At 43.4% G+C, this 26885-nt stretch overlaps 1 protein-coding gene across 1 annotated transcript in view; it reads right to left on the bottom strand.

Annotated features, from left to right (window-relative positions):
- SETBP1 (SET binding protein 1) overlaps window positions 1-26885 on the bottom strand; it is a 342039-nt gene that overhangs the window by 7938 nt on the left and 307216 nt on the right. The window contains exon 5 of the mRNA XM_090037726.1: window positions 5633-5803. Within this exon, the coding sequence (XP_089893852.1) occupies window positions 5633-5803 (171 nt within the window). The remainder of the gene's footprint in view (window positions 1-5632; window positions 5804-26885) is intronic.

Genomic DNA, 26885 nt, shown 5'->3' with positions numbered 1-26885 from the left:
GTTACAATGAAAGAAGTAGGAGTGAGTCATAAACAAAACACAGACATATGCTCTCATATAAATAAAGACCTGGATGGCCAACTTCCCAAAATCTGGCTTTCATTAATTACAAAACAAAATATATTTTCCATATGTAACTCTCTCCCCCCACCAGAAAGGGAGAGAGGAAGGGAAGTTGCTTACAGTTTCTGACTCACGGAGGACAAAAGAAAAGAGGAACGCACTCATTTTGGTACCAAACATAGAAAGAGAAGAGATGAAATTCTATCAAAAATCCAATTAATTGCACAACGTTCCTTGCAAGTATTTGAGGACCCCTTAAAAAGTGGACAGTAAGAAATGTAAGGCTGAATGGAACAAGCTGGTCCAAGATGGTATTTTATTTCCTGGACATCAAGACAGATGGTTAAGGTCATGAATGCCAAGGGTGACATCCTTATCACATGGTAAAGGCCAGGATCAGCTGGCTCCAGTGCTTACGATCACATCTTCCCATCCATTCTCAATCATGAGTCAGGCCCACAAAATCATGAGATTGGCTTCAAATTATGAGGGTTTTCATTTTTGAAATAACACATTTTGGATACACTTTTTATTTGCTTTCTGGTTTTTGTACTTTAGGGATATATTAGAACCATGTTTTCAAGCTTTCCTCTGCAACCACAAGGACCAGAAACAGATTTTTTTTCAAGAAACAAAAGCTGGGTAATCGCAAGACTGTGGAAGCAGTGTACTTAAAACCATAATATCGTGAAATCTAGCATCACTTTCCCTACCCCCACACCTTTTTTTTTAACATGGATGTAAGATGTAACAGCAACCAAACATTTGAAAATATTACTAGGCCTTTTACCAGCCATCTATCAATGACTTAACCTCAGCACTTGACTTCTGACTATCCCACCCTTCCTTCACTAGAATTATTTTTGAAGTGGTCAGTTCAGCCACTGAACTGAGCTCATTCCTGTCCTACCAGCAGCATTATGGGTGTCCCCAAAAAGAAGATATCTGACACCATCCTCAGCTTTTCTCCCGCTTATATTGGGTGAAGTCCCTTTGGAGGATAAGATATTTCTCTGGTATGGACTGTGTAGTGGGTAACTTGGTAGGCTAATGCCCACATTGGGCCTGTTTACCCTGCCTTTTCGCAGGACCTGTGAAACCCAGTGTGACCATGCCTGGTACCTGCTCCCATTCAATGCCCAACAAATCCCAGAAATGAGGCTATGCAGTTGTCTCAGAGCAGAGGCGAGCAATTAGGGCTGTGCAAAATGGGCCCTATTCAATTCGGATTTGGATTCGGCCTGAATTGGGAACAGTGATTTGATTCCTTGATTCGGATCACTGTCCCTGATTTGATTCAGCCAAATCTGAATCTGAAGATTCGATGCTGATTTGGTGAATCAGCAATTCGGACACAGGCGCAGCTTTAAAAGTGTTTTTCTACATACCTTGAGGTAGCAGGCATGGCTTGTGGTCGCTGTGATGCTGGGGCACATGGAACGTCTCACAGGAGTGCGGGGAGGGGGCCTCCATGTGCTCGACAGCGAACCCGGATGTGGACCAAAAGTACTTCCGGTCCACTTCCACGTCTACTGGGGAGCAGCTGCCCCCCCGCCCCGTGAACCCTCCCAGATCAGGGATCAGCCCCAGGAGGACCCTGGGTGTCCCCCCCTCCCCAGACCCAGGAGGTACCAGTCATGGAGCCAGGGGGGATGCAATGGGGGGCGGAGGACCCTGTGCACTCTCCAGTGGACCAGGAAGTGGACTGGAAGTTCTTCTGGTCCACTTTTGGGTCTGCTGCTGAGCGTGACTGGGAGCCCCCCACGCTCCTGTGGGACACTCCATGTGCCCCAGCATTGCGGTGTTCACGAGCCGCCTGCTACCTAGAGGTATGTAGAAAAAACATTTAAAGTTGTGTCTATGGCCAAATCACCGAATCCCTCTGAAACGATTTGGAGGGTTCCGATTCGATTCAGAGAGATTAAAGGGTCCTCTGATTCAATTCAGATTCGGAGATTCGGGCCAAATCTCCACTAAACCCAGAATCAGGGACTGAAGCTTCACACAGGCCGACTGAGCATGTGCCAGCAAGTACACCTGCGACACAGCCCGTGAGCTGCACTAAGCACACGTTCAGCCCCATGTTCAGCCAGACACAGTGCCTCATTTGGGGGAACTGGCGAGCATGGAGGGGGTGGGGATGCTTCCCAGAAGACCTCTAGGGCCCAGCATCAGGGTAGAATAGGTGTGCCCCTTCTCTTGACATGCTATCATTTTCTCTCATCTGCAAGCACACTTCTATTCTGGTTTTCTTTTGTAAATATATTCAAGTTATTTACCATTTTTTCAAGCCACCCATGAAATGGCGCCATTAATATCTTTACCCTTTCTACCTGGTAAACCATTAAGCTGGTAAGACAAATACAGCATATGAACTGGGTGGATATTCTAGCAATGATAAGCATGGATCTCCTTAATGTTCCAGGCCTATTTTACTTTTTCAAGTCAAGCTACCTTTTTGGGGGTCTGGAGGACGTTTGCAAGTATTTTATGCGAGGTGTAGTCAGGGGCATTTGAAGGAGAGATTTGATGAGGTATGTACATAGCAATATATCAAATAAAATTGCCAAAATGCGAAGTGAGCCATTATGTGTTATCGACTCATCTGGAAGCCCTCAGTGAGCAAACTGCAGTATGTAATGTTTTTATATTGCCAGGCGGTGTGTTGTGCAACATTTGAGCTGGGAAAAAAACTTGAGCAGTGGTCTATTATATGAGTTAAGCTCTCCAATTTTATCCAAATAAATCTGCCTGAGCCTTGGACCTGGGGTGATTAGCATTCGCATTTGGGTTCAGCCGTTCTTTAGGTATCCTATTTCCTGTATTTACTCTACATGTCACACGTAAGCATTTTGTAAGAGGAGGAACATTTTCTTCTAGTTTCTACAGGCATAACTCACCCCACACTTGTGAGGACGGGGAGGAGCCATAGTAATCTCTCTTCTGTGCGCGGGCCCAGGGAGGAAGCTGGCACAGCTTGAACCTTGCCCCTGAGCAAGAAGCGTATGACCTCCTTCAGCTCCCCCAGGTAGTGCACTGCTCCCCTGGAGGCCAGAATTGAACCCTCCAAGTGAGCTGACATCTCAGATAGATGAACAGGAACAAACACAGGAAGAGCCAGCCTGTACCTTCATTCTACTTCTGTGCACAACTAAACCTTTTTTTAAGATTTTAAATGATTTGGTAAGACCCTGTCTACCTGCCTTAAACCACAGTCTCTACTCAACTTACAACCACTCCATGTCAGCCTCCTATTGTCCTCCTCTCCTTGCTTGCTCTGGGCAGATGACGATGGGCAACCATGCCACTGCTTCTCAAAAATGGAGTCATCTCAGCTGGGCTTACAGAGAATTTGGATTCAGCACCAGCAAAGGGCAGTGGGGAAGGGGCTGAGGACATCCTCACAAGAGGAAATGCCCAAAGACTTGGGCGTGGAGGGTGGAGAAGAACTTCTTCTGCTATGAAGAAAAGCTGTTGGAAAGGAGAAGATGGAAGGGTTCAGGCATCAGTGAAGTGATACCAGGATGAAGGCTTTGGGGAGACTTCCAAGCTCCCTCCTGAAAGATCATTACAGGCCACAAATTAAGAGCACTGGCCTTTGGATGGTTTTGTCATAGTGAGCACCCCCTCTCAAAGTACGGATAATTTGGATAGACATCTTGCATAAGATAGGAACCCAGGTGTCTGGGGGCTACCCAGAACCAACAGAGACACCTCTGCACAAACAATGTTTTACCCTGTGCAAATACTCTGATTCAGATGCAGCCCCTTGAAATATTCTGTATTTACTGATCCCTCAAACTGACTCCTTCATTTCCTCTCCCGTTGCATACGACAACCCCAACTGACTGCACCAATTGAACACACAAGGATTTTAAAAAAAAGCAGTTCCAACCAATACTGCGCTTAAAACATTTTTTCACATATTGCAAAAATGGCCGATGACGATTCTCATGTACATAGATTGTGGCGCTGTCCCGTCTCGCTGACAGAGACAACTTCAAATGGCTTCAAGCCATGCCAGGAAGTCACAGAGGATTACCATGACACAGGAAACAGCTTCTGAGGCATAGAAGGGGAAATCTTTACTTAAGTTAGGTATTTGCAATGCTGGTTTAAAACAGCTGAATTACTCTGCATGGGGCTAAAAAAGGAGATGAGCACAGGTAGATCCAAGTTTATTTTGGCACCTCACTCTTATCCTCTTTCACTTTATCCTGGATAATTTTGCTTGTCTGCAGCACTAAAATCATTCTTAATGACTGTCATTACAGATCTCTTTGGAGCTTCCAGAAGCCATTTATAAAAACGTTGTACAGGGAAGACTGCTTGCTCAACAGCTGGCCTTTGTTGACTTGGTTTGAATCACAAAGTTTTCAAAGAGCTTCTCATTAATTACAGGAAACCCACAGTACTGTCCTGTTTTCCCATTAACACAGTTTCTTCAGTTTTCACTAAATTATCACAACATCTGGGCTACAGATAAACCAACAATTTAATTAGACTTCTGAAAATGGAAAGAGTGAACTATGCAGTGCAGTATGCACTTTTATCTTGAGACTGATCATAAAATATCTGTGTGCTTTCATTTTCCACTGCATTAAAAAATATCTCCCCTTAGTTTATATACAGGAAATTATTAAAGGGCTAAACAAAGATACCTGTATATTTGATATAATAGTTATCTCAATAGAAACCACTTTATATGGGAAACGCTGGTTTTCATTATTTATTCAAGATGCTCATTTAGACACTTTGCACAGCTTACTAAGTAAACTGTTTATTCATGAAATAACCAATCCTAAAGCCTGCTCTGTGAATGGGAAACTGAGGCAGAGCAAAGCTAAGCAACTTCTGATCAGAAGGAGATCTCAGTGTCTACCCGGCAGATTCCCTATTACAGAGCCTGGGGTTTGCTTGTGTCTCACCACATTCAAGACACAACGCAACATCCATCTCCTGTGATCCTTTCCTGAGAACCATGCCAATGGTTAAATTGATGTAGAATGAAACCATTGAAAGAAATGATCTAATTTACAACAGAATCACAGCACATGGCTGGATTAGAAAAGTCCATTGAGCAGACAGCCATGAACCTACTTATTCCCATCTATTTTTAAACTCCTGTCTCTTGCATTAAATGCTTTCCCCTACATTATCACACTGAAGTCACTCAAGGATACAAAACAATTACTCAACTGCTTCTTAGACATTTATTGTGTATTTGGTATGTGCATACTAGAGGGATGGGACGACCCCAAGAAAAGAGCTACATAGTTAGAAAAGAGCAATAGAATTAAAAATGAAACCCAAAAGTCTTGAGTTGTAGTCCCCTGCTGGACTGGAAATGTTGATGGTACTTATTTCATTATTACTGTGATATTATCAGTGTTTGAATAATAAGGACTTGAAGTGCTGAGACAGGATAGCAATCAGACACCTGATCATTATGCTGGACATGCATCTTTGTGATCGGTTGGTGAGAGCTGTGCATGCACAAATTGTTCGGTTAATTGGACCCCCTAGCGAATGGTTTGATAAACAGAAGGGCAGGCAAAGATATAGTTACCTGCTTCAGATGTTGCTGATGATGAAGGTAGGAGAGATAATACTGGAGTTGGTGGCATTGCAACACTTTCAACAGCTGCTGGTTTCCTTCTGGTCATCATGTTACAGGCAGAACTTTCCATTTTGCTATGAAGTGAAGTCTGGTCTGCTTTCAAGTGGGGACTTGCAATTCCTGGGATAAAGACAAAAATAAATGGCTGAATATATATGAATCTTAAAATAATATGTGCTGGGTATCTATTGCTTTCTCCATGTACTGACAGAGTGCGGGCTTGTAATATGGTTTTGATATTAGTAAGAATCATGATTTTAATATATTTTTAAAAACAATTTTGCCTTAAGATATATACTGTCTGTTCTCTATAAAAAGCAAAAGGCAACATCACAATCCCACATAGCCATTTTTTGCACAAACCAAACAAATATATATAAAGACAGCCAGGTCTACCCCTCTGTTCAGGATTATTTCCCATTTTCTTGCATTCGCTGCATTCACTTACAAACTTTCTGTTATGATCCCTTGAGTCCTTGGGTGTTTTGCCTAGTAAGGACTGAGTAAAAATGGAAGAACCACCTCTGGATTTGATTCTCTGATCTTAAGCATATTGGCTTTTGACAGTCCTTTTAAGAATCATCCTCCTAGTAAAAATTACTCTTGCAAGTGAACAGTGGGCTGGGAGGTCATAACAAAGATAATGGCCCTTTCAACATCCAAGGTTTTGCTAACACAGTCTGAAAGAATGAACAACAAAAGCATGAACATAAAACAAATCAGAACGATGACAATGCTCCAAAGATGCGAGGTCTTCTGGACAGAAAGGTGTATATCACAGATGGGCTTTGTAGCACCACCTATGATTAAGGTTAACACCGCTTAGTATAAGACCCTCTCTTCAGTTGCTTACAACTCTCCCAAACTTTAATTGTGAATTTGTGTAGCTGTCTCAGTCTGGTTTGATTTTATTTTTTAAATCAATCAGATTGGCTCAGACATCTCCAATGATGGGATCATAAGCAAAAAAAAGTAGAATGTTTTCCCCATGTAAAAAAAATAATTTGGTGACCTCTTTTTAGGAAAGTCTTTGTGGCTATGGAATAGGCAGTCAAAATTAGCAGCGGGTGTTTCAGCAATATGACTTTTGCCATCTCTGTAAAAGTTTGCTCAAAGGGAAACCTTTGGAAAAACCACACAGGGGGATGAGAAGCTTGCGGAGCATAGACTGAGACTCATAGACTAACCAGGCTACACAAGAAGAGGGACTAGGGTCAGGGAAACACGTGGCTGGGATGGGCAGGTCAGAAAGAATGAGACCTAAAGAGGGCATCACGAGGCAGAAGCCAACTGGATTCTCCTTCTGAAGCTGAAACAGAACAAAGGCATGGGCCCATGGATAATTCATCATGTATTAAATGAAGGTGGAGGTTTACAACATGTCATGTAGTCCACAGTAACTATTTGTATGTATGATCTTATCCCATGGTACGTTATCCCATGGGTCAAGATATCATGTATTATCTTCTCTTGCTAAGAGCATGCATATGGACAGCTATCACGGAATAACTGATCCTTCCTTCCTTCATTATCTTATAGCAACTTATTTGCATATTCACCCATGTCTCAAAATCCTTAGTTTTGCCACCTTTCTGCTCCCAGCAAATATCTGTAAAACCAAATGGCAATGTCTCTCCTCTTCCCAGCTTTGTTCTACTCCACACTGTGGATAACAACCTCTCGTCGCTACCAGTTTCTCTGCTGGGTCATGCTGCACAGCTCTGTGTAGTGCGTCAAAAAGTTTCAGCCCTGGGGGTCAATATAAAGCTTCTCTATCAAAATCAGAATTTTAGCCAATTTTGGATTTGAACTGCATTGCTGAACAGAAAGAAGGATTTCTACACCTCCCTGTCTTTCTGCCATTGGACACCACCAGGGAAGGAATCCTGCCTGATCCTCGGGTCAAACAGCAACTCACAAAGACACTCTCCTGGACGCGGAGGGACAGACTTCCACCTTCAGCTTCCCCTGTGCAAAAATGAAGTTTATTTTCTATCTATGGGGGCTTTTAGCCAGCTTTAAATTTCCCTAAGCCTGAGGAAAGGCATGTGCACCCAAAAGCTTGCAGAAAAAGATACTTTGTTTGCAGTTTCTTAGTTGGTCTCATAAAAGGTATCATCTCTGAACCAAGAGTTCGAGAGTGTTGCATTTCTTTCGATCGAAATCAAAAGTGAGGAAAGTGAAAATGAAGGTTGCTTATGGAAACTTAATTTGGCCACCTTATATGTGTATGTTTAATAACAGAGTATTGAATCACATATCAGATCCCTCCCCCGCTTTTTTTTTGGATATTCATTGCTCTGGATATGAATCAGGGCTTGGTAGCAAAGGATGCGGTTGCCTAAGGGACCCCTGCCTCGCTTCTCAGAGAGGTCAGATAAACTGCAGTGAATGAGGCTGGAGACTGCAGGAAGAGAAAAGAGGGTTTCATGATTAAGGCATCTCAACGCCTCCCTGGAGAGCTTTATTTTACCCCTGCCTCCGCTGAACAGCTCCTGACATGATTCTGCAAGGACCTTATACCAAACTTTTTACAGGCAGTCACCAATTGTGCGCTCCTCATTATCTAGGTGCCTGACTTGGTGTCTGGTTGCAAAAGCTCTGAGCATTCACCATTGCAATTGAAGTCATGGAGAGCTGTGCTTTGAATATAGACAATGCTATATAACGCTAAGCACTCGGAAACAAAATCAGATTCGAAGCCTCCCAAATTGGATACTTGGGACCCTAACCGCTCTGTGCCTCAGTTCCCCCATTCATAAAATGGGGATAATAATATTCCCTTCATGTCACGGAGGTGCAGTGAAAGTCAAATTATTAATATCTGCAAAGCACTCAGACACAATAGGGATGAACATCAGAGGGAAACCTCTGAGGAAATTAATAATTTGGTATTCAGAGCAACATTTGAAAACATGCAGTAAATAAGATGTAGAGACACACATTGAATAATGAGAAGGAAACAAGATATTAAAAAGCTGCTCCTTAAAGTAAGCAGCATGTAATGAATGAAGCAGCACTGCTCTTGGAAACAAATAGCCCGTGATTTTGTATTTAAAGACTGCATCACAATGCAAAGGCACAGAGGAGCCCAATTAAGACTGCGCAGGCAACCTCAATTCTGGCATTTCCTAACTTTTGCCTTTGCAGCCTTAAGAAACGTAGTGTGCGTGCATGTAAAAAGCGCACGTGTGTGTGTATAAATATACGCATATCGACACATAGACGCACGTACACATATGGCACATAATAATGCTAACAGCCTCATAAATTCAACATCTGGGTATAATTAAACTGAAGGGTCTATATAAAGAGCTGTATGAAAACATGCAGCTGTAACCTGTTGACCTTTATTGATAAAAAAAAAAGCCTCTGTGAAACTCTGCTTCAGCATATCAAGGGACAGTCATTCATTTTTCAAAGGTAATCCCTCACAAACCACTTATCCTCTCAAATCTCTACCTGCACACAGTGTTTGCATTAGGGACCTTGATTTATGGATTCCTGCTCCTTGGATGGAGAGGCCTACTTCCTGTTGCCGTGGTTACTTGGATTTTGGTTCAAGGTTAAACTACTCCCAAATCAAAATCAGTGGCAGGCACAGCATCTAACAGCCAGGTTATTGACTATCCTAGGATGCTTAAAGGTCAAAGACCAAAGTGCTGCTTACTGCCTTCAGGGCGAGTCAATATTTCCAATATTTTTATTCTGTTTCTTCTGAAGAAGGGGTTGCTGCTCAATTACCACCTATCTGGGTTTAGCAAGGTTATACAAATCATTTAGGAAAATTCTCCTTGCAAAAGGAAGAGTTGCAAATGTAATGAATTACTTCAGAGACTATGCTGTCCAATTGCCATTCGTCACTGGCACGCAGCGGGACCACTAGTATTTTTTTAAGCTATTACATAAGGTCTTCCTTCAGTTGTCTAATTCTCCCTGGTGCAAATCAAGTTTGAACCTGGAGGTGGAAATAACCTCCGGACTTGGGCGTCTATTGGGAAGCAAATGGAAATAATCAGATTTCATCCACAGATCTCAAATTGCTTCACAGACATTACCAACTCTGTTTTACGAAAAGGGAAACCGTAAGGAAGGTAGGGTCACCAGAGCGCCCCAAGGGATGACGAGGTCGAACGGTCATAAACTACCGCGAGACCGTTTCAGGCTGGACATAAGGAAGAATTTCTTTACTGTCCGAGCCCCCAAGGTCTGGAACAGCCTGCCATTGGAGGTGGTTCAAGCGCCTACACTGAACACCTTCAAGAGTAAATTGGATGCTTATCTTGCTGGGATCCTGTGACCCCAGCTGACTGCCTGCCCTTTGGGTGGGGGCCTGGACTCGATGATCTTCTGAGGTCCCTTCCAGCCCTAATGTCTATGAAATCTATGGAGGGCCAGTGATTTGCTGGGGTGGCTCAGTGAGTCAATGGCTGGGCCTTGAGTAGAACCCAAGCCTGTGATTTCCCAGGTTGGTGGACTAGGTTAGCCCGGATGTCTCCCCCACCTTCAGCTCTTCCCAGTGTTATGTTGCGTCCAGAAGATCTCACATCCAAGGGGCCCCCACATTTAGTCTACCTTGAAATCTAGTGGCAAATACCTACTTGGCTTCAAACGTTGCCAATGAGAACTCAAAACATCATCCCTACGTAGGGGCCTACCGTATTTTGTACTTTGCTTCTGTTTGCATCCTACCTTCTTGGCTTCAAACTTTGCCAATGAGAACTCATAACGTCACCCCTTTGTGGGAGCCTCCCGTATTTTATACTTTGCTTCTGTTTGCATCCAAGAATGAAGGCAGAGCGACTTAAAAGCTCTGGGCCTGATTCTGACTCCATTTATCCCACTGGGTCTCTGTTGAACTTAATGGGTCTACTCCTACGGAGCAGTGTAAAGTGAGATCATATTGACCTCTTGTGTCTTGAGAGCTTTGATGACATCACAGATCATAATAAGTGTCCATACAAAGAAGCAAAACAAGACAAAGCAGAGGGGGAACAGATCAATACTTGCCCAACACCAAAAGGCAGGACAAATCCAGATAAGAAACATTGCTGGGTTTTTGATCTAAGGGTTTTTGCTATAAACAATGAAGGGCTGATTCTTCTTTCTTTTACACACAAATAAATTAGTAATAGCGCTACTGAAGATAAAGTTAGGCAGACTGATGTAAAACCTGAGTAAGTGAGAGGACAAGCAAGCTTCTCCTAACATTGTGATAGAAATATGGCCTTCATGGGTGCGTCCAGACAAGCGCAGATGTGCAGTATGCAGCACTGCAGACCCATCTTCAGCGCCACACACATCCGACACCAGAAATGTAGGCATTCCCCACGTGGCTACTTTGCAGCGTGGGGGTTTTTTTGACCCTGGGAGATCAAAAAAAGCCATGCCTAAAAAAAGCGCACATGGCAACAGTGCATGCTGCCCAAAACCAGAGCCTGGCTGGCTGGAGCCACACTCCAGGTGCTGGCCAAGCTCCCAGCTGCAGGATCGCCGCAGCTGCAACTCCTGGAGGCCCCATGACCCCAGGTAAGGCTGCTGGGGCCAGCACAGTTGCTGGCCCCAGCCTCCCCTACCCCTCCCAGGGTCCCCTGCCGTGTGCCAGAGCACGCGTAACACGGGCGTTCCTTGCCTGGGCACAAATAGCAGCAGCACAAGATGTGCCATTACTACATGTCCATGGGGTAACACATGTTCCCACTTGTGGGGGCACACCCCAATCATTCATTGGCAAGACTGTAGGCATGCTACAAGTAGTACTTCATGTACTAACTTCACATCAGTATTTACTATTGTACATCAACATCTATATTACACTGGCACCATCTGACTCTCAGTAGTCAAGCTGGGTCCCGTTGTGTTAGGTGCTGTCGGGTTGGATATGTTCAATGACAGTCTTCACTTTCCTGCTGGATGGTGATTGCACAGCTTGTTCTTTCTACCTGTTCTCTCAAACTATGACGAGCTCCTTGGGGCAGCGTCCTTTGCTGCTGTTTCAATCTCCTAGTACCATCTCCTAGTACCATGAGACCCTGGCAGGAGACTTTCAGTCCAAGCTTGGTACGAGTTATAAAACCAAACCAGTGGCTTTGCCCAGTGGAGGGCATAAGCCGACAGAGCAGGTTTTGGGGAAGCTGGTTTTCTCCCGAGGAGCGCTGCATTAGATTTCACTCAACACAGCAAGCTAAGAATCCATTTTTGTATTTTATCAGTTTATGCATCACACAACTTGTCCAGGAAGACAGTCGAGACAGTTTTCTTTTCTCTTTCTCAATTTAGTTATACAGTAAATTTGCATGGCAATGCACATCTAAATATTAACTGGGCCAAATTATTTGCATTTTGATTACTGTTTCCTTTTGAATATAGAACCAAAAGAAAACCTAATATCTGATAAATCTTAAACAAAAACGCTGATCGGTCAAAAGTTTGGCACGGCGTCATATGCAGAAGAGAGAACTGAATGACTGTGTGACAAATGCAGTTCAGGAAAGTAATTATTCTTCTTAAGGTAATGTTATTACCTATCCAACTTGTGGAATTCATTTCCATGGCTTTTACTTGACATACGTTATCGTTTTAAAATAACTCTACTTTCAATGTACAACTCTGTCACATGGGTTTAGGTCCTTTTTCCTACTTATTCCATTACTTTGAAAATGCCTTCAAATTACTACATGTTCTGCAAGGGACAACTGCTACATGTTCTACCCTATAAGTTGTTCTCCCCTTAATAACATTGAGTACCCATAGGGAAAATAACCCCCCCAAAACCCTGCCCCTCGCTGCCAGCCAGAAAGGTGGAATTTGAATCCAACAAGACTGTACTTTATTTCACCTGAGCAATTTTCTTTCGGCTTTTTTTTTTTTTTTGTCCTTTAACAGGATAGTGCTAAACTCTGGAGAGAGAGAAAGCCATCATTAGATAGATCTTCCGATCTTTATCTGCAGTAGTACAGTCAGAAGAGCTAATGCCACGATGATAGCTTTGAAATCTCTTAGGAATTGGATAAAGAGAAGTGATAGTGATGAACTCCCAGCTAATAAACACAGAGTGCTTATTTCTGCAGAATGATCAATTTCTGGATGTCCTGAGGCTTGTCTGATACAGCTGATTTGCTCATTCTCCCTCACCTCACTAATAAAGCTGAAGTCCAACATCAGATCAGAAAAGAGCCAGATTTTCTAAAGGGACAGGAGGAGGGTTGGCATCCTGGCACACAAATGCTGCAAGACATACTAATCTCTACTGCCTCTTTGTATAACCACCAAGCTGTCTTAAACAGCTGCCTTCCCCGGCTGAAATCATACACTTTATCCGCTTTGGGTTAGTACAGTAATACAGACAATTAATTTGTTATCTTGTTAGTGGAAATTTAATGCAATGATCTAAAAGAACTCTTACGTATTGTGATAAACTTTAGTGCCTCCAGGGCTCTTCTCTTCCATAGGACTCATTTCACATCCCATCCATTATGTAAATGAGATGTGGAAATAGTTTAGTTCCTCTAATGTATCTGTACACTGATGGATTGCACAGTCAGCCCTACTGAAACTAATGAGGTTAAATGTGTCTTGCCATTCCTTTCTACTTGGGTGAGTCTCTGTTCCTGATTTCCAGAAGAGCAATGCCAGATTTTTTTTCTTAATGCCACTGTTAATATAGTCAGGTTGTCCTGCCAGGCAACACAGTTGCCCCGTTAAGGCCCTGTAGTCAGCTATGGTTCAGGATATGAGCCCTGTCAAGCAACTGCTACTGTTATGCAGGGATGTAGGGTTGGGCTGCTAAGGCCAAAGGTTATCCTCCAGCATAGAAACTGGGACCTGGCCCATATGGGATTGCAGGCTGCACTCGACACCACTCTTTAATGTCAGTGAAAGCACAAGTCCATTGCACCTACCACACAAAAAAAAGGCAAGCCAGCTATACACATGCAAAGAGGTTGTTCCGATACATTGTAATTAAAATGTGTCAGAGCAGACTCAAGTAATCGAATCTGCTGGATCATGGTAATTACTGGGCTCCAGTCGACTCCAGGATCATGTGTATTAGCATCCCCATGCTGCAAAATGGTGGCGGGGGCACCTTAAGCTAAAGCTGGTTCAACAAGCTTTAGTTAAAACGCCCCCACCGCCATTTTTCAGCATGGGGATGCTGATACACATGACATTCCAGGTGATTTAATTAGAGCAGCTCTTGCAGCCACTCTAATTAAAGCGCCCCCCCACCCCTCCACCTCCATTGTGACCAATTTTAAAGTGTGGGAGTGATTCTATTACGTCTCTAGAAGCATAAGTGCCACCAGTATATGAAAAGGGAGATGTCCATGTGTCTCTGGAGAGTAATCTTATTCCTATAATAGGGGGAGTCCGAGGGTAACAGAATTGCTCCCACACCGTATTCGAGTAACTTGGAGGTGGTCGTCAGCTACAATGTGGTCATCTGCTAAGTACAAAAGAATTTGGGCCTCCATATTGAAATAAAACCCACTTAGTTGTTACAATTCTCCTTGCACCAACAAAACATGAACAAAGCAAATCATTTCGGTCATCACAAGGTATGAACCCAGAGTTAAAGTATGATTTTCTAAGGAGCCACGTCTTCAAGCTGGGAGCTGCAGCAGACTCATATCCTCTGTAGATCAAGTATCTGAAGCAACAGAGTACAATGGATGTGGACTTTTGACACTCTGGTGTGTTAACCTCCCTGTGTACCTTCAGATGAAAGCTTACAGGAGTGGGTGAAACGCAGATAGGCCCGGTACTCATCATTTCATGCAGCTGACTTCCCTTCCCCTGTTTCTGTACACTACATTCATGGACGCAGCTGGCTACCTCTGGAATTTGAGTTACGAGACTGGAGATTACAGGATGTGGGTGATAAGTGATGCAAGGGGACAGAGGTAATATTCTGCTTTATTTTATTCTATTCTATTCTTTTCAGGTTCGGTAAAACCATTACTATGGTGGGCTGCTAAGTGCTTCCTTTCCTATAGCAAAAAGAAGTCTGCTGACAAAATGTATATCTTCTCAAGTTTGATAAGACTGTGGGAAAAAAAGGCCTGAATTTGTTCACCTAGGATCAGATTCAAGCACAAATGTGGATTTCAGCTAGAAGCTTTGCCAATGGAGCAAAAAGACGCCCCCCCCCCAAACTTCAAACTAACTCTGGTAATATTGAGGAGAGGTCAATAGACAGAGCTATGACAAGACAAAACTGGAGGAGAAGGCTGTTTCAGAGCCTCAGACAATCCAAAGATTTTTGGTTTTGTGAAGGGAGCAAATAATTGGCTTAGAGAAGCTTGTCACAGATTCAGAGATAGGAGTCAAAGGGGTTTTCGACCAGCACTTGAAGCCTTCAGCATAGCACAAGCTTATTATGCACTGTAGTTAGCTGCTGACAGAATTAAGATAGATGGATAATATTGAGACTAGGTGAGTCAAGGGATATACAGAGCTGGTGTCATGCTTATAAAAATAGTTCTGGAAGCTGAAATCCCTGAGAATCAAATGTGGGGAAGAAAAAAAAAAAAACTAGCTGGAGAAGTAACAAGCTCAGTGGTAGAAGATGATAAATTCTTTGGAAGAAATGAAAAAGAAATATTTGGAGACAGCTTTGACCTTGGAGCAGATGATTATCCTTTAAGAGACTTAATATGGTGACAGGAAGGTCGAGAAAAAGGTGTCTCACTTCTTGCGGCAAGAAAATACCTGTGGAAAAGGAGTCTCATTAAAATGGACACTAAGAAAGAGACCATGCAGGTAGAGCCGGTGAGAACAAAGGGCAGACCTCTCATCCAGAAAGCTTCTGAGGAAAGGCAGGATGGAGGCGAGACCTTAGTTTCCTAATAATGAGGAAGGATCAGCTTGGAAGTTTGGGTTATTTCTTCTTGCTTTTAGATAGAGATGTCTGGTCTTTGGTTTGGCAGAGGAAGTGGGGACATGGAAGTCAAGGTTGAATTGTGAGGGGCCCAAACCGGAGCACAGAGAGCTCTGGCAGGAGGAAGCTGGTAGTGAAAGAGGTGGGATAAATTTGCTTTGGCCCGAAAGAAAAATGAGGTACTAAACCTCATTTGGGCTTCAGGCAGTGTTCGGGATTGGGTTTTTTTTTTTTTTTTCAGATACTTGCAGCATGGAAGAAGACAAGAGAGAAAGGCATAGGGGGAGAAATATAAAGGCTCTGAAGTCCGGAAAAGAGAGTAACGTTAATTGGCAACTGCAGCAGGGACCAGCGAGATGTGCCATCCCCTCACACTCCAATTCTCCCTACCTCGAAAAAAAATCCACCAAATTGCTGCAGAAACTATAAATCTTGGGATTCAGCCAATGGAAGCAAGTAAACAAGTGCATATGCTGCATTGATTTATCCCCTGGGCTTTCATTTTTAATATTTATTGTTCATCTTATACTAGCATGTTGAAGCCCCATTATGCTACATCCCGTACAAACACCTACAGTCTCTGTCCCAAACAGCTTGAAATCTAAATAAGCAAGATAGATTTTGGGAATGAGAGGCAGCATGAGTCGCCTAGGATCACAAAGCAGGCCACTGGTAAACCCGAGAACAGACCCGGCGGCTATCAAGACCCGAGTCAGGGCTCTGTCTACTGGTTTACACTACCTTTTTCTTCTTCTACTTCACTTTTAATAAGCTATTCCCCAAATCACAGCTCTACTCTGAGTAGCTCTCCAATAAATACAGTGCTTAAAAAAAAAATCTCTGCAGTTGAAGGAACTCCCATTATACAGGGCAATCTAGTAGAATGCAACCAAGGAGTTTTTATTTTTAGAAAGGCTCACGTTGGCTTTGTTTTAATATCTGAGTCCATTCAGCCCAGCTTAATGCTGATTTATCACTATAATGAATACTTGCCTTATCAGCAGCACAGGCGAAAAATAATACACATGGAGAGTGTCTCTCTCTTCATATTCTAGATAGCTAGATACGATTTTTTTTTTAAAACCTTCTCTTTGAAAACCAGAATAATTGACTGCAATATGAAAATTAAAGTACATGCAGAGTTAAGATCAGCAGTCTTACTGTAGATTAAACTTAACGACAAAGTCATTTCAAAATCCAGCTAGCACTACAATATGCAATATTCGGATGGTTGCTCTCTTCTACCTGTACTCTGGGAATAACTAAAAGCTCAGGCAGCACAGTGGAATAGGGTGTATTTATTTTATTTTACGCTGATCACCATGAATGCGTCACGGAAAAAACGGAACCAAACGCAAGTAGTTGTACTGTACCTCAGATTGATAATCTTCTCTTATTGTACCTCTGTTGCAAACCCCAATGTGAAGCCATCACACCCGATGAACCCTTGATTGAAAATATTGCAGGGAATACTATATTGAGGGTAGTTTGCATTAAAACTGCTATACAATGCTGGAGATGAAAGACCAGAAGTGTAAAAGGAATGGAGAAAGAGAGAACGATACTCAAGGCTGAGAAGACTTCAGTGGATCAGAGACAGAAGAAAGGATGAAGAACAAGAGAGTCAGGTAAAAGGGTATATATCATACAGAAAGGGTCATAATGAGGAGATAGATGAAACAAGAGGCACGTGATGGATTGGGAAGAGGGGAAATCAACTACTGCACATGAAGGTAAAAAGGGAGATTGACAGGATCCACGGGAAAGGGTAACAGGGCACCTGAACCAATGGTCATCCTTAAGAGCATTCGTAGGATGCTATCAACCTAGCGAGTCCTTCACATCCCAGGCTGAGCTTCTGTAGAGTACAAGGGCTGCTCCAAGCCAGAACGCTGGCCTGGTCCCACCTCTGCCTTTCCCATTGACTGAAGACAGGCTGGGTTGTTTGGGGGTGCTTCACACAATAGACTGCCCAGTTGTAGGCGGTTGTGGCATACATGGGTTTTATTGCACTGCACCATTGGAATAAGGAAAGGAAGTTAAAAACTGGTTCCTTTTAAACGTCTATTGAAGTAGCGGGAAAATGTCACAACAGAAGCAACAGAACGATGACATACGCACCATTTCTCTCATAATGCCGGTTGGTTTGTTGGGGAAAGGGAGTGATAATATCAAACTGGGGATGATCACAAGTGGCAGAACCTGTTGAAATGTTGATGTTGGCTGAAAACTGATTAGGGCATGAAAGAGTGTGGAGGAAAGAACTCAATGAACTCAGTGAACTGTGGGGCATTGCGACCACAGATTGTCTGAACGATGCTCTTAGAATAAATTAGGCACTTTAACTGCTATTTCAGCTCTGATGTGCTCAGTATTTAAAGTTCCCAGAGAACTGGGGCCTACATCTAGACTTAGACTCCAGGCGTCCAGGATTGCAAATGCCAACCAAAGAGTATGAAACAGAATTAGACTACTGACAAGAAAGTTTAATGGGATTCTCTTAGTTAGTTTAGGTCTCAGATTGCGCAGGGATCCTAGGTTTCAGAATTTGGGGACATCTTCCTTCTATATTTTAAGATCACACTCTTGCAAGATTTTCAGTTTTCCTTTCAAGGATAAGACTATTGTTCTGGACTTACCTCCCAGTGCTAGCATTCTTTTGTTTGCATGCAGAAGCCTCTGGGTTCAATTCTTGGGAAGTCACTACCCTGCCTGAAAGCCTCTTGTGGTGAGAAAATATCTCATCTTTGGGAACAGGCTTTTGTCATCAATTAATGAGCAGCTTGACTCAGAAACGTTCTCTGCCAACTCTTTCTTAAGCAGCAAGTGGATGGAGTGTCGACATTTGGGTTATGAAGTGGGAAAAAATAAATGTGTAGAGATTTTCACGGTTCTTGTAGAACATTGTGGATTTCTTATCCCCGAAGAAAATCAGAAGTAGAGTTAGTCTACTCTTTGATAAGTACTTCTTTGATATTGCAGGGAAGGAAGTACACTTTTTTTCTTGCTTCTAAAAGGCAGAGTAAAATTACTGTTCTTCAACACTAGAGTTGAAAAACTAAAAGCTGAACTTATGGAATATCGCTTTGTAATTACTAACTTACAGAGCACTTGTGTGAAAGAAAGGGAACCAATGGAGTTAGTACAGAATATCCAGTAGGGATAGGACCAGATGAACACAAGTACATAGTTGCATCTTTGTGTCTAGAGGTGATCTTGTGGCCATCTACAAACTCATCGGAGGGGGACAGAAGGAAATAGGGGATACAGTGTTTACCAGGGTGCCCATCAGGGTAACTAGAAACAAGGGCCACAAACTGGAGAAGAGAAAATTTAGATTAGACATCAGGAAAAAATTCTTTACAGTGAGGGTTGCCAAAATATGGAATATGACACCTGGCTGGGGTCATCTGAACCCAGCACACCTTCCTGCCCAGGGCAGGGGGTCAGACTTGATGATCTAATATGTCCTTTCCAACCCTAAAATCTACGAATCTATGTCCACAGGCCAGTGGTATACAATGCAGGATTTGTACCCTGGATAAACCCTGCAGGAGGGGGCATATCTGACAAGGGGTCGGGAATGTAGAGTGGTTCTGTGTAGTGGCCGCTGCCACAAGAGCAATGCTGTGGGGCTGTCCTTGCTGCCAGGGCATGGACTCTGTGGAGGTGGGGGATGATTTTGATGCCCCAAGTCAATGCCTGTGGCTGGTGCTCCACATGCCCTCCCCTCATTATGCTACTGCCACAGGCTAAAGCTGAGACATAATCAGCGCAATGTTCAGAATGACTGGATACCTCACCAAGCTAAACATCTCACTTTTCTCCTTTATCCATCAGTAATTTCCTAGTCTAGCCTCTTTATTGCTCATTCAGTGATGACAGAAAGCATTGGAAGTGAGACTGGGCAGGAGGTTTATGCACATGCATCACTTAAGGGATATATAAAGGGCCTGAGCTGGGCCCATCCATGAGGGTGGATATCATTCCTCTTCTTCTCAATATGTTTAAAAGAGATTAATGGAGGAATAAAGTCCCATCAGTAAGACCTCATCCACTGGGGAAAGCATAGGGCCATTAGACAGATAGACAATGAATGAAGGACAAAAAACCCGCAACAAACATTTAGCTGCTGTTGGTGATACTCAGGGAATGGTCTGGTATTTTGTTTCCACTTTTGGCTCTCTCCTCCCAGGGGTAAAACATGTCCTGTGGCTTTTAAAGGTTCTGGACCCAGCTGATGTGCAGCTTCTGAAGTGAGCACAGGCTCACAAAAACTTGAAAATGTCATGAAAACGCACCAGCCTCGGCACAAAATCTACTTGTTTGCCATTTACCATCCATCATCGTGCTAAAGAATGACATTTCGCTTGCCTTTCAGGAGAAATCGGTGATTGCAGGGCAGCTGAAATTTTGCAAACTGTCACCACCCGCCTTCATTTTCATTAACTATTTGTAGCTTTAAGATGACGCCACCCAAGACCGATGACCCATTGGACCAGACCGTGGATACATCGAGATGCAGAAGCAACCCCTGCTTCTAAACAGGCAGTGGGGTGGGAAAGAAACAGATCCAAATTGTCACTAGCAGGTCAGTGGCAGAGCTGGCACCAGATTCAGCAGCTGGCCTGATCCTTACCTCGTGCTTCCCTACACTAGGCCATATTTCCTTCCCCTCCCCACCCCCCGTTAGCTTCTTTTCTTTATCACCTTTTTTTCATTCTTTCTCTCTCCTCCATTCTTTATTTTTAGGCTCTTCCCACAATTGCTTTGCCTCTCTCTTTTTTGTCAGGCTACTCCAAAGAAGCTTAATTCATGCAGGCTCTTGCATCTCGAGCAGACAGGCACTGCAGACAGCATCTCAGTTAAAGTCTTCTTCCCTTCTTGGCAGAACACCTATGTGGAGGTTCAGCTACAAATCCCAGGTTTGTATGCACAGACTACCACTACTGACAAGCAGTTAGCCTCCCATTTCTACTTTTAATTGCTCTGGCTGTGCTTGCGATAAGACTGTAGGAAAGATCAAAGGCACCTTCAGGCTGGTTTGGTCCTAGGCATCAGTTAAAGTAGGTTTGGGGGCTGCTCTGCATTATGCCTTCGGTAAAAAAGTCCATGGCGTGGATATCCCGGCAACCTTTTTTTCCTGTATTAGGCATGACGGCAGCTGGCTGAGAAATGTCAAATGTTAGAAATTTCCAGCCAAAAAAGGGATTTATTTTTTTTCAAAAAAGAAAAAAAAACCCTGTTTCCCAGCCAGCTTTAGCCAGTGGGCAACCAGAGCAGCCTGGCATGCCATTTTTAGGGTTACACTGGAAAGCATTGTCCATAATGCAGACATTGAACAAAACAGGCCCGCTTGCTGCTGTTTTTCCCCCTTGTATAGACTCCCACCTGTACAAGGTGAATCAAACCCAGTGTAGTCACCTGAAAAAAATAACAAGCTGATTTGACTGCTTCATAGGCTTCATTCTGTGGTTCCAGGCAGCCTAGTTATTTCAGATTGGAAGCTCTGATCATTGCCATCCCCTCCAGCACTCCCACATTTACTTAGAGAAGATCAATGTCATTTGCATTGTAATTTATTGTTCTAATGCATCCTACCCTACCTGAGAAGGAGAATTTGGTTGGTTCTGTATCCCTGTGATCTTGCTTTGCTGGTACTAAATCAGGTTATATAGAGAACTTCTCAATAAGACTATTTAAAAACCCTTTGGCTACCAACAGCGCGGCTTTGGTTTACCATATTTGTAATATAGCAAACTATTATTTGTGACTCCTTCAGTACAAATAATCCCTCCTGTTTCAAACAAAACAACAAAAAAATGCTCTATTCCCATCTGAACCTCAGCACAATGTTATGTTTGAGATCTTAAAAGCGTAAAAGTCAAAACATTCAAAATGATGGGTCCTGTAGCAAATGTAACTTGGTCCCAGGTGTACGTATGTAGTGCTTGGGATTGCAGTGCATGGTATTAACTTTTATGCCTTCATCTATATGTGCAATGTGGCTCATTTATAGTGGCTCTGGGAACCACTATGTTTACATAAATTTTAATTTCCTGTCTTTTGTTTGTTCTCTTTATCATCTTTCCAAAACAAAATCTTCCTCGTGAATTTTACTGCTTCACAGAATTACCCACAGAATGATGCACAGCACAGTGGCAGAGTCAGATTTTCCATGCTGCCCCACCAAAATGTCTCTGCTTTGCTCCTGGGGAAAGAGGGTCATCCACTTTTCATGACCGGTCTATCCTTGGCCTCTCTGCTACTACTAACAACAAGTAGGTCTATTATTCCTTCACAGGAGACTGACTTTGTACTGTGGACACATATTGGCTCATAACTGGACTGAGACCACCACTCAGTTGGCACAGGCCATGGAGCAGCAATACTACAATAACATTACTATAACAGTAAAGCTTTACTTTGCACCTAGGAACTGAGAAGGCTATAAAGTCCTGTATTCAAAGACAAGCCTTAGTGGTTAGATTGTATTTTCTTCCTCCTGGTGGCTGGAAACTTCACACCTTGAGTCGTCCTGGTGAAGTTGGTAAAGCCATCAGAAGCTGGCAATGTATTAACCAGACAATATTCAGTTTGTTTGTATGAATTCCACTGATTATTTTAGAAAAAAACAAAAACCAATATTTTCTATTAACTTATTTATGAGGCCCCTGCCTTTTTCCCCCAAAAAAATGGTGTTTGCACTCGTAATCATAGTTTGTGTGCTTGTGGGTGTGTGTGAAGATTATAGCTGATTTAATCGAGCACTTGGGGTTCATGTTTAGCCACTCAGCACCTGTAAGTTCTCAGGTCAGTCCCCTTCCTCCCCTTGTCATTAGGTAGGCAGCCCTCGGGATTAAAACAAGACATTTGGTATTTGTTTAAAGCCATTAAAAAAATATTTTTTTCAGGAATATTGGGTTTTCAAATGATGGTGTTTTCATCAGCAGAGCTCCGAGTGCTAAAGAATATTGTATGAAAGGCTGCAACCTCAAGGATGCTGATTGTATAGAAAAAAACATGGTGGTCCAACTACAAATTAATGCAATGATCCTCCTGCCCCATTAATTCAAATGCAGCACTGACAGGACCAAACCCAGCTACTATTTTTTAGGAAAACAAAGAAACACAGATGATAAGACCAAACTATAATAGGGTGGTGCAGCAAATCCAACAAAAATATAGCAATTCTCAGCAGCTGTAATAGGAATCCTTCCTCTGCTTGAATAATAAAGGCTTTTGCTAATTTTAACCAGAGCTGAAGCTGAAAAACCTGCAGTCGCGTGTGACTCATAGAGCCCCAAGGGAAAGGGAGGTGGGGGGAGATATGTGTGTGTGTCTGTGTGTATAATCTAACAGTGCCCAGAGCTTTTGAGATCCTGGACCACTTCAATAGCACAGGCCAGATTCATTAAAAACCCTGGCTACATTCCAGCAGTTAAAATAGAAGCAGGGTATTTATTGCATTTTGCTCAAATAAATCTGAAAACGTGTGAATCATATCCCTTGGAGAGATGGGGAGAAGAAGTAAACAATCAAGGGCTAATACTTGCAAGCAGGGTATGAAGATGAACAAAGATGCAGAGGGGTCATCATTGCTTGTCAAACTGAGATTTTTTGGAGAAGCAAGGCTTATCTGCCATTTTCTCCACTGCTGCTATTCTAGCCTCAACTGTTCTCTTTAGCTTTCTCTCTGTCTCGGTGTCTGTCTCACTCTCTCTTTTTTTTTTAAATCGCTCTTTGCCTTATGCATCCCCACTTTGTGGTTCTCTATGGCTTCCCAGATGCTGTTCATGACGTTGGCACCTCACCCCAATAGCAACTGCATTCAGCTGGGATTCAATTATAGCCTGTCTTGCAAAGGCAGATTGGTTTTTCAAAGATAACATATTTTGGGGAGGGATTTTTCTTTCCCCAAAGCAATTTTTTTTTATTAAACAAGAGAAGCATGACTCACAGCTCGAGCTTGCAAGGTGCTGAGTGCTCCTGACAGGTTAAGCACCCTGAAGGTTTTTTTTTTCCTTCCTCTTGGCTTCAGCACTGCTCAGACAGCACTCAACACCTCCTGGGATTACATCCAGAAAAAGTAAGATGCAGTCTAATGGTATGCTCTGAAGTCCATTGTATCAATAGGAGGCTTCCTATTGATTCCTGTGGGCTTTGGATCATCTCTGAATGGTCTGAACATAGGACTGAGATCCGGGAATCCCTGACATTTACACTGATTTCTGGAAAAGTCATTTAATGTGCAACTGTAAAACATGGGTGCTTGATGATAGACAAGAGAAATGTCCAAAAAGCTGGATTTTGATGACAAGTCAAATGGGGTAATGAGACAACTTCTGATCAGACCCTCCCATAAAACATGGATGCCTAATCTTGGGCAGCTATATTTTCAAATGTTGTCCTGTACCTATTTGCCTCGGTTTCCCATCTCTGTAATGTGAAGAGAGGACATGCTATATTTGTTCTGGGGATGGGCAAAAATAATGGCTATTGTTGGAGAGGGGAAAAATGTACTGCATGGAGAACAAAATGCTCACTGACCAACAATAAGCTGAGGTGGTTTGCTATTTGAGTAGGGGGGATGCCTTCATTTATTGTCTTTGGGTATAGTCTAACTTCCCTCGGTCCCTCTGGCTGCAGCATCTTTGCACGGCAGTAATAACCACTTGCATAAGGATCCAACCGCCCTTACCAGAGACTTACCAGTTACTTAGCATAACAGGGGAAAGGGCTATATTGGCAAGGAGCTCAAATGACTTACAAAGCAGAGCAGCATGACTCACTTTGAGGAAGGGGCTGGGTTGAATTTAAAGTAATTCAATCAAGAATATAGGAAGGCAAGAATAGTAGTACCAGTGTCATGTGAAAACAGTGCATCTCGGCCTCACCATACATCTTCTTCATTGCTTTCAAGGACTGAGGAAGTGTCGCTATTTTGCAGATCTGCCTCTGCCTGTTTTATGCGTTTAGCTGCCCTGGGGAAGCTAGCAGAGGCCACTACAATACCATGCTGCATTAAAAATGGAAGATATGCAAGAGTGACTTCCAGCTGAGAAGAGCTCAGTACAGCTCCTAATAGCTTGGCCAGAGGGAGGCTCCCTTCTGGCTTGTCTCAGAGCTGCTGCTGACAGACCACAAGGGGCCCCATTAGTGTGCAGTGAGGTGAACAAAACCAGGGGTTGTTTTTTGTTTTGCAAAACTTCATTGATCAGGGTTGGGTTTCAGGAAACGAAATCCAGTGGTGGTTCAGATCTGGGTCCCATTTCATCCAAATCCCTGGAGCCTGCAAACACGTCTAGAGCGCTGTCTTCAATCTGAGCTGTCCAAACACTTCACTCATTAAAAACTCGGAAGCCCAGGAGGTGGCTAGTGTTGTTCCCATTTCAGAGACGTGGAAACTGCTGATGTTTGCATGTACTGTGTGGCCGTAAACGGCATACTACGGCTGCTGTTTGCATGCAGAGTATCTGTAAACAGCACTCGTCTACTACCCTCTATACCACTAGGCTTGACCCAGCATTCAATCAAATCACTGGGGAGCCTCTCCACTGAGTTTAATGGGACCTGCATCAAGCCTGTTAAGCAACATCCACCTAGCAGGCACCTAACTGATACTCAGTGGGGGCATCTATATGTGCACTTTACTGCGGAGCTGACTAATTAGCTCTGAAGTAAAGTGCCACTGTCTACACATGCGCTGGCATTAGGGCACAGTAGATTAACTCTGCCATAAGATAGTACTGTCCCTAAGAGTACTATCTTATAGTCACACTCTCATGGACCCCCAGACTTCCATCTTCAGCTCCCTCTGTGCAAAAACAAAGTTTATTTCCTACCTATGGGGACTTTTTACCATCTTGTACCAGCTACACTTTTCCCAGAGCCTGACAAAGGGACTTTGAACCCCAAAGCTTGCAGAAAAGGACAATTTTCTTGCCATTTTCCAGTTGGTCTAATAAAAGGAATCATTTTGGAACCAAGAGTTCTAGTTTTTTGTATGTCTTATAGTTGAGTACTTATGTGCGATCAAATGCACATGTAGACGGGGACAGGGGCTGGCTGGGGCACAACAGTTCTAAAGTGCAGGGGCTGCCTGCCACCTAGCCCTGAACTGTAGCACCCTTGTGCCCCAGCCAGCCCCTCTGCTGCCCACTGCTGCCACCCTTGGGCCTCCTGCCAGCTCAGAGTTGCTCTGCCAGGGCTCAGTGTGCTGCGGTCCTGAGCATATGTGTAAATGCTGCGCCCGGGAGCAGTTGACTCTGGTGTGAATTGCACCAGAGTTTATTGCATCGCATTAATTGCACATGCAGATGCAGCCAGTGTGTCTAAGGGCCGAATTCTAATTTGTGGCTAAGACCAAAAGGTCACACCCCGGTTTTAAGTACCTAAGTCACCTAGTCACATTCTACTTCACTTTGCATAACAGTCTGACTACATAAACTGCACTGAGGGACAGAAGGCAGACTTCCTCGCATGTCGCTCCCCCTGTTTGAAACTCCCTCCCAGCCGTGTCAAAATTGATGGCAGTAGGAACCTTTTCCACCCTACTCAAGTCACCTGAAAACAATTAATGAACTATTGGAAGGCTCCTCCTCCTCCTGCCTACTTTTTGTAACTTAGCCTTATAGCTAAGATGGCAATGTGCTGCAAAAGCAGGTGCGCTACAGCTTTTGTCAAGAACTTTCGTAGAGTGGGACAGGATCACGTTTAGGGGGTGGCTATACACATGCAGCAAGGCTGCTCCAGTGAGCTGTAATTACAGCGTGTCGGAGCAGATGTGATTAATTGAGTTTGCTAGAGTGTGGTAATTATTGCTTTCCAGCAGACTCCAGCGTTACTTATATTAGTGTCTCTGTGCTGAAAAATGGCAATGGGGCGCTTTAACTAAAATGCGTTCAACTCTTTTCCCGAACCCCATTCCCGGAGCATGGGTATAAACGCCCTAGGTGCCTAAGTCAACTTAGGTATCTGATTGGGGAAATGGGATCTGGCCCTTAGACTCATAAGCACTGCTTAAATGTCAAAAAGATGGAATAAGATCTGGTCCTACGCGCCCTTAGTATTGTCTTCTGATGGTATCTGGAAACCTAAATGTCCTAGCAAAGCCTCAGCTGTAGCAAGACACTGGCAACCCCCCTTATTCCCCTGCTGTACAGTAGAAGAAAAAAGCCATCAGCCAGTCTTTTAAGAATCAGTTTTCTGTAGGTAAAGCATATCATCAGCCTGACTACCTGTGCCATCTTCACACAATAAAGTCAAAGCAAGCCAAAATCCCAGGTTCCTCATACAGTGGGCCCTGTATACATGTTCATC

Source organism: Crocodylus siamensis, chromosome 3, assembly GCF_052110815.1.
Source record: "Crocodylus siamensis isolate JL-2025a chromosome 3, ASM5211081v1, whole genome shotgun sequence".
In the NCBI taxonomy this organism is placed as follows: Eukaryota; Metazoa; Chordata; order Crocodylia; family Crocodylidae; genus Crocodylus; species Crocodylus siamensis.
This window is presented reverse-complemented; position numbering and strand designations above follow the sequence as displayed.